Source organism: Myotis davidii, unplaced genomic scaffold, assembly GCF_000327345.1.
Source record: "Myotis davidii unplaced genomic scaffold, ASM32734v1 scaffold1494, whole genome shotgun sequence".
Taxonomy (NCBI): domain Eukaryota; kingdom Metazoa; phylum Chordata; class Mammalia; order Chiroptera; family Vespertilionidae; genus Myotis; species Myotis davidii.
The window spans coordinates 4,426,532-4,434,273 of record NW_006286246.1 but is presented as its reverse complement, the minus strand read 5'-3'; the positions used below and the strand labels follow the sequence as shown (position 1 = coordinate 4,434,273).

Genomic DNA, 7,742 nt, shown 5'->3' with positions numbered 1-7,742 from the left:
AGTGCACAAATTTCGTGCACCGGGCCCCTAGTTACTTATATTATTTTGTTATGGTTTGAGATCAAAAAGGAAAGTGTGAGTGAGTTTTGTGAAATAAAGTGGTAACTTAGGTGACCATTCGTTTGAGGACTTCTCACGTAGATATTTCTGTTGCTTTTTGGACTCTGAAGAATTAAGGCATGAAAGATTCATGTTGGCAATTTGCCCAGAGAGTTTCATCATCACGGACTTTGAGGTGATAAAATGCACCCGGGCCCATGCCTGGCGGTTCCCAGTCAGGCCCACACTCAGGTTGTGGGTTCCGTCCCCAGTAGGGGCTCCTGTGGGAGGCAAGGGAACAATGTTACTCTCTCACATCAATGTTTCTTACTCTCTCTCTCTCTCTCCCCTTCTCCCTTCCTCTCTAAAATAAAATAGTAATTATGATAAAAAATGTTTTTAAAATTTGTCAGTTGAAATTATAATGAACTGTAAGAAAAAAAAGTTTATTTAAACTTGTAAGCAATTAAATTGGACTGCAGTGAGGCGGTTACCACAAGTAAGTGACCGATGTGTTTGGAGCAGCGTGCCCAAGGTCATCCTAGGATGGCTGTGAAAATGGGTCCCGAGGACGCCCAGCATCTCTGGACTGCACTCTGAAAGTCACTGGGGCCCACTGACTCCATTGTCACTTTATAATATAGACCTCACAGACTGTATTCACGCGAGAGAACATTTTCATGACAATTAGTGCACCAAGGATGTGTTTGCTTCTCTTCAAAGGGCCCGTCCTGCTGGGACGACGTCCTGATCCCGAAGCGGATGAGGGGTGAGTGCCAGTCGCCAGGCTGCCCCGGGACAAGCGCAGTAAGTACCTCCCGCTCCCCCTCTGTCAGGGTGGCATCTCCCATGTTCACGAGGAAATGACCTGAGAGATGAACATGCTGGCTTTTCTCCCGTCGATAACATTCGCCAAAAGTGGTGCAAGATTCGGAAGTGTCTCTAACATGCACCCAAACGTCTCCGTGTCACTGCCTTCCAGGGTCACCTTCCTAGGGACCGCGCCGCTCTGGGTGACTGTGACAGAACGCAACCATTTGACTCCTTACAGCAGTGGTTCTCAACCTTCCTCATGCCGCGACCCTTTAATACAGTTCCTCATGTTGTGGTGACCCCCAATTTCATTGTTACAAATTGAACATAATTAAAGCACAGTGATTCATCACAAGAACAATATGTAATTATATATGTTTTCCGATGGTCTTAGGCAACCCCTGTGAAAGGGTCGTTCGACCCCCATAGGGGTCGCGACACACAGGTTGAGAACCGCTGCCTTACAGAGTGATAGTCATGGGATGTGAACAAGAAGGGGTCAGGCCTGGCAAAGGAAAATAACAAAGACACGGTGTGGATGTGTTTCCTGAAGCCGCGAGACTTGTACTGCATCCCGTGTCATCAGCCACGCTCTGTTTGCCCCTCCGCCTCCAGTGGCGGTTTTCTGACACCGGGCACTGCACGCAGGTAGAAGGGTGACCAGCTCCCCGGAGCCACCCCTCTGTCCCCGTGCCAGCGGGCGCCCCGGGCTTCCTGCAGAGCAGGTGTTTCTCCAGCGAGACCCTGAGCACTGCAGTCACCTTAGAAACAGTGCCATCATTGTGGTCACGTTTGCAATGTGCCTGTCATACCTTTTACCACGAGAGTCCCTGGGGCCATCACAACCTGAGGATATGTTTTCTGAGCCGTGAATGCAGCCTTGGTGCCAACACAAACGGCACTGCGAGTTCACAGACGGCTGCTGCCAGCGGCTCGTGTCTTCTAGTCGAAGTAGGTCTGTCAGTAGCAACAGGTGCAGGTGCGGCGTTCGGGCTCGATCCTCAGACGCCTCCTCTCCCGCCTGCGGGTGGCTTGGATACAGAGCGGTGGGGAGCATGTGACGTCCCTCTCCATCGGGCTGGGCTGGGGCCACAGGCAGGCTGCTGTTGAAGCAAATCCTGAACAAGTCAGTGACTCCGTGTCACTGCCTGCAGCAGTCACGCTTCATTCAGTCCTGTGTTTGCTGCGGGATGAAACTGAAGGGCATGCTTTGCAGGGAGAACTCTTAAGTACAGTTACCTGCAAGCGCGTGCACACAGATGCAGTATGTGTATCATATAGTACACACTAGAGGCCCGGTGCATGACATTCGTGCACGGGGCCGGGGGTGGGTGTGTGTCTCTCAGCCTGGCCTGTGCCCTCACGCAGTCCGGGACCGGACCTAAGCCAGCAGGTGGACATCCCCTGAGGGGTCCTTAGTGCTGCCGCGGAGGCAGGAGAGGCTCCCACCGCCGTTGCTGTGCTCACCAGCTGTGAGCCGGCTTCTGGCTGAGCGGTGCTCCCCCTGTGGGAGTGCACTGACCACCAGGGGGCAGCTCCTGCATTGAGCATCTGCCTGCTGGTGGTCAGTGTGCATTATAGCAACCAATTGTTCTGCCTTTTGGTCAATTTGCATATTAGTGTTTTATTATATAGGACGATATGCAGATGTAACTACTCTAATAATAATGATGGTAGGCCATATCCTCTGGTGTGCGTAACGCTGTGGTTTCCTTAGCATCTCTTCAGCAGTGGGAGTGTCTTTAGAAATCTCCTCCCATCACAGTCAGTCTGCCTGCCTCTCGTACCTTGAGCTTAGTTGGCAGGGTTGGGTCACAGAAGAGTAGACAGTTCTGCATCTGTAAGATTTAACTCAAATCGGCCAAAGGGGGAACTGTGGGGGGAGAGGGGGAGAACATCATGGCTGTCGCTTGTTGCATCTCCCACTCTCCTGGGATATCAGGGCAGAGGAATCCGTATAAATCAGGTGACAGTGCAGCTCTGGTCCCGCCCACAAACCCTTCCCACACCCCAGCTACAAACCTGGATTAAACACAAGCATGTGTTTGTGAAGGATGGCTGTGCTGACAACAGTGAAAAAAGTTTGTGCACCAGGAATTCAGAGAAACTGGACTTCAGAGAGGATATCTATAAACTGCAGCCACTGATGGGGGTAGGGGGGTGGCAAGCCTCAGACAGCAGAGGTCACAGTGAGGTCAGGGTCAGGAGGGGGAGGGAACCCAGATCCCCACACAGAGCAGCACCCTCCTGGATCAGCTGCGGAGGGCTGGGCGCTGCTGCCTGGTTTACTCGGGGTGCAGGTGAAATGTCCCTCCTTAGAACTGTGGGCACACACCCATCTTCCCAAGTTGGGGAGGGGGGAGGTGAGGCATTACTTAAAGGGAGGCTCTCTAGCTTCCAATAAAAGATGTGATAACCCAGAAAGATATAGTAGTTTAGAAATGGCATCATGTTAGTAACGTGAACTTAAAAATATATTAGGGCCAACTGTCAGAATTCACGGATCATGTGGACGAGTCTCCCGCCACTTTGAGAGAGAAATGTGACTGACGCGCTGAGGGTGTGAGCTCCAACAGATGAACTCAGAAAGGACAGGGCCGACTGACACCCAGCGGACTGGCCGCCCCCCTGAGCGCTGCCTCCCAACCCTGCCAACGAGGACACCCCGCGTTTCCAGCACGTTTGCAACACCTGATCGTGTTCCAGGGCACGGAGGCGTTTAAACATCACTAACCCACACATAGCCATGAGAAGTCTCTTAACCATGGAAATTCAATCACTTAGTCAATAAAAAATAGCCAGGTGGAACTATGGGGTTAAGCAGTGATGAAAAGGTACCAGACATCAGTTCCTCTGGGGGGCACCTGATTTAGTGTTTAGAGGGAGTATTTAATATCACAGATGCTATTTAATTAAAAAGAGGATAACATCATTTAAACATATTATAAGATAGAAAAAGAAATGGTCACACCCAACTCTGTTCCCCATGTCTAATGAGCCTGACTAAACGCTGGTGGGATACAGGCAGTGCGCGCGCACTCCTGGGGTGTGCAGTGCAGTTGGCCGGTGCGGACGGACGTGAATTCCGCAGTCATTGCTCTTGGAGCCCCTTCCGGAGAGTGTGGGGGGCAGCTACCTGCACTCCAGCTCCTGTGTCCTCTGCTGTGTGCGGGGGTGCTTGTTCCTGAAGGAGGTGCAGAGATAGGCACTTTTAAGTCTTTTATCTTACTTAAGTTTGCCAGGTATTTTGAATTTTAGACAGTGTTTTTGACATGATACGTTATATTCTCATAAAAAAGTGTAATTTCTATGACTTGGATTAATATCCATATACTTAAAATTCAAAAGAGCAGGGTTTCCAGTATAGTCTTAATTAATATTTATGTACTTAGATACTCTCACCAGCTCATTTGAAATAGCAGTGCCATTTAACCTTGCTTTTTAGAGTACAAATATAAGCTTGACCTTCACACAGAGAAACTGAACCGCATCCAGGTTCACACTAATTGGTGTCATCGTAGGACAGCACAGCATTGGTCCTGAAAGGCGTCTCACTTCATGAAAGGAACTTTTTGGTCAATTCAAAGAGTATGGGTTTGAGGTTAAAAGGGGGGAAGTCAATAGGATATTCTCCATTAGGGAGATTAATTCAACTTTGGAAATGATATAAAACTACATTTTCTGTGTAAATCTTCATTTTATATTTTGCCTACGATACCTTAGACAATGAAGATCTTTGTGTCTGTACATGTGCTGGGGGGAGGGAGTGTTATTTTTTTATTTGCACACAGAGGCTAGGGCAAACCCAGAAGTCCTCCTCTCTGGGCCTTATTCCTAAATTCCACATCATATCTTTAAAAAATATTTTTATTGATTTCAGAGAGGAAGGGAGAGGGAGAGATGGAAACATCCATGATGCGAGAGGACCATCGATCGGCTGCTTCCATTTACCACTCTTCAAAGTAACCCATGGCCACGGTCACCCTTGCTGAGGGGTGTCGGTGTTACTATTTCACAATCAGTAGGATAAATTACAGTTTATATTTTGAGAAGTAATATTTACCAGAAGTGTCATGTAAAATGACATTTTCTTTTTTAGATTACTTGATTTTGACAGGAGTCGGAGTCTTTACATAGAACGTTTTCTTGTCAAAAACAGTTGAGAAGGGCCTCTTAAAATAGCTCACTGATTTATTTCAAATAAAATTAGATTCTAAAAACTATCCCCTGAACTATAATCTATACTAATAAAAGGGTAATGTGCTAATTAGACCAGACGTCTTCCGGATGTCCTTCCAGACAAAGCCACGATAGCAGGGGCCGAGGCAGAGGTAGTTAGGGGCAATCAGGCCAGCAGGGGAGGGTAGTTAGGGGTGATCAGGCTGGCAGGGGAGTGGTTAGGGCAGCTGTGGGCAAACTACAGCCCGCGGGCCGGATCCAGCCCGTTTGAAATGAATAAAACTAAAAAAAAAAAAAAAAAACCAACCCCTTTTATGTAATGATGTTTACTTTGAATTTATATTAGTTCACACAAACACTCCATCCATGCTTTTGTTCCGGCCCTCCGGTCCAGTTTAAGAACCCATTGTGGCCCTTGAGTCAAAAAGTTTGTCCACCTCTGGGTTAGGGGGTGATCAGGCCAGCAGGGGAGCAGTTAGGGGGAGTTCAGGCCAGGAAGCAAAGATAGTTAGGGGCAATCAGGCTGGCAGGGGAGCAGTTAGGGACATCAGGCTGCCAGGCAGCATGATTAGGGGCGATCAGGCAGGCAGGCAGGCAAACAGTTAGGAGCCAGTGGTCCCAGATTGCAAGAGGGATATCTGACTGGCAGTCGGACATCCCCCAAGGGGTCCCAGATTGGAGAGGGTGCAGGCTGGGCTGAGGGACTCCCTGCTCCCCCCGCACACCCTGCCCCATGTACAAATTTTGTGCACTGAACCTCTAGTAAATAACATAATTACTAAACTCAATACAATAAATGCAGAGCTCCCATCTCACTCCCCGTGCGGCTTATCTCCCTCCTGGTCCGCAGTGGGCTGGGTCCTGCCCTGGGAACATCAGTCGAAGGGAGTTATACTCGGGTCTGTGTCTCAGATTCATCCTCTCAGGAGATGCCGACTAAAATGACATGCATAGCAAGTCAGAGGCACCCACGGGAAACCATGTTACTTATAAGGCATTTGCTTATTTTATGCCCAAAAGCTCCTTGTCAATGTTTCCGTTTCACGGCGTTGCTTTCCCCAGGGGCCTGCGTTTCTCCTGGTGGTTTTTATTGTCCTTTTAGACTTTACGAGAATCTCACCCAGTGAGACTCGGGACCCTCAGGGTGGCTTCCTGAGTGCACGCCTGTTCTCGCTTGGCCCCGCATCCAACCACAGGCACAGGCTGCTGTGTCCTGCGTGGAAGAGAAGACCTCAGGTGACCAGGCATCCGCGCGACAGTGCAAATGACAGCTTCACTGGCAGGACAGAGAGCAGCCATGGGCTCTGTTCCATGCGGCCACGCCCACTTGTACCGCCCAGGAGCCAACCTGGGCACTGGCACCTCCCGGTTCGCATGGAGCAGCCCCAGCCTCCTGGCTTCCGGGGGCCCGGGGGCCCACGGGCAGCTGGCAGCTCAGATGAAGGGTGGAAGCAGAAGTGAGAGAGTGGTGACACCTCTGCTCCCCCCTGGTCTGCCCTGGGGTTCGGCCGATGGGAACTGGTCCCCCGCCCTCCCTGGCCCCCCACAGCCCTGCTTTCTAACCTCCAAGTAAAATCTCATGGTGCAGCTCTGAGGTCCTGCTCAGATTATGATGGAACGGTGCCGACGCGAGACAAAACGCTCTGTTGTCTGACATGCAATTTGGGTGACAAACTAGAAACTGATGTCATTTTTCAAAAACCAATCAGCTATTCAGGCTCAAGGACAGTTCACTGCCAAACTAAGTTTTGAGCACTTGGTAACAAAAAGTGTCATTTTTTTTAAAAAAAATTAAGTCATAAAAATATAAATAAATAAAATTAAGTCCCGAATTACAGAATCAGCTAAAATTTTGCATATTTAAGCAAAACATTTAAACATGCTTACATTTAAAAATAGATTATTCTATTGGGAAAAAGGTGTCCGTTGTTAAGAGCGTTGAAGAAATGGAGGCGGAGTTGGAGAACCTGGTATTTGTGAGGCTCTGGAGCCGAGACTCAGTGCAGATGAGACCGTTCTGTGACAGCACCCCTTTCACTAGGAGCTGGGCTCTTTCTCACCTCGGGGAAGGGAGCGCAGCCACCCTTCTCGGTGCTGCGAGCGACTCCCACACTGTTGTCTGAAACGCCTCTCTCAGGAGGGGACGCGGTGCCGGAACTCAGTGCAGGTACAGTGAGCACCTGCATGGACCAGGGACAGCACACACGGTGCCCGCAAACAGGGCCTGGGTTTGGTGGGTGACGCCATTTAGCAAGCCAATGTGCCGTTTCCATGGTATATTTTTAAATGTTGAAACGAGTTCTCTCATCTGCCATCGCCAGAAACTCCTGCTCCGTGTGCATTGTTCACTGCGACCTGTGACTCTCTGCGCTGTAACCGACCTGATTCTGTATCCGCCAGGAGAGAATCCTGCAGGTGACCACACGCCACTTAGAAGCAGCAATTTAAACCTGTTTGTTACTCCCAGAGGCCGAGGAGTCACCTCCTAATTTTTTGTCTTCCCATTGACTGATCCCACTGCAGCTCTGTGCTGAGAGTCTGTGCCAGCTCCCTGCCCTGTGGTGTGGGGGCAGCGTCAAGCGAACTGAGGGCCACTTCCACGCTGCGACCTGGTGACCCAACCAGATGGTGATGGGCGGGGAGCGCGTACAGCGTGGAGGCCGGGACAAAGGGGTGACTCACATCCCAGAGGGTCGGAGCAGAGATGCAGA

At 50.0% G+C, this 7,742-nt stretch overlaps 1 protein-coding gene across 1 annotated transcript in view; it reads left to right on the top strand.

Moving 5' to 3' along the window:
- Positions 1-7,742, top strand: part of PARK2 (parkin RBR E3 ubiquitin protein ligase) — a 394,517-nt gene that overhangs the window by 148,872 nt on the left and 237,903 nt on the right. Inside the window, exon 5 of the mRNA XM_006757721.2 lies at positions 763-846. Coding sequence (XP_006757784.1) covers positions 763-846 — 84 coding nt within the window. The remainder of the gene's footprint in view (positions 1-762; positions 847-7,742) is intronic.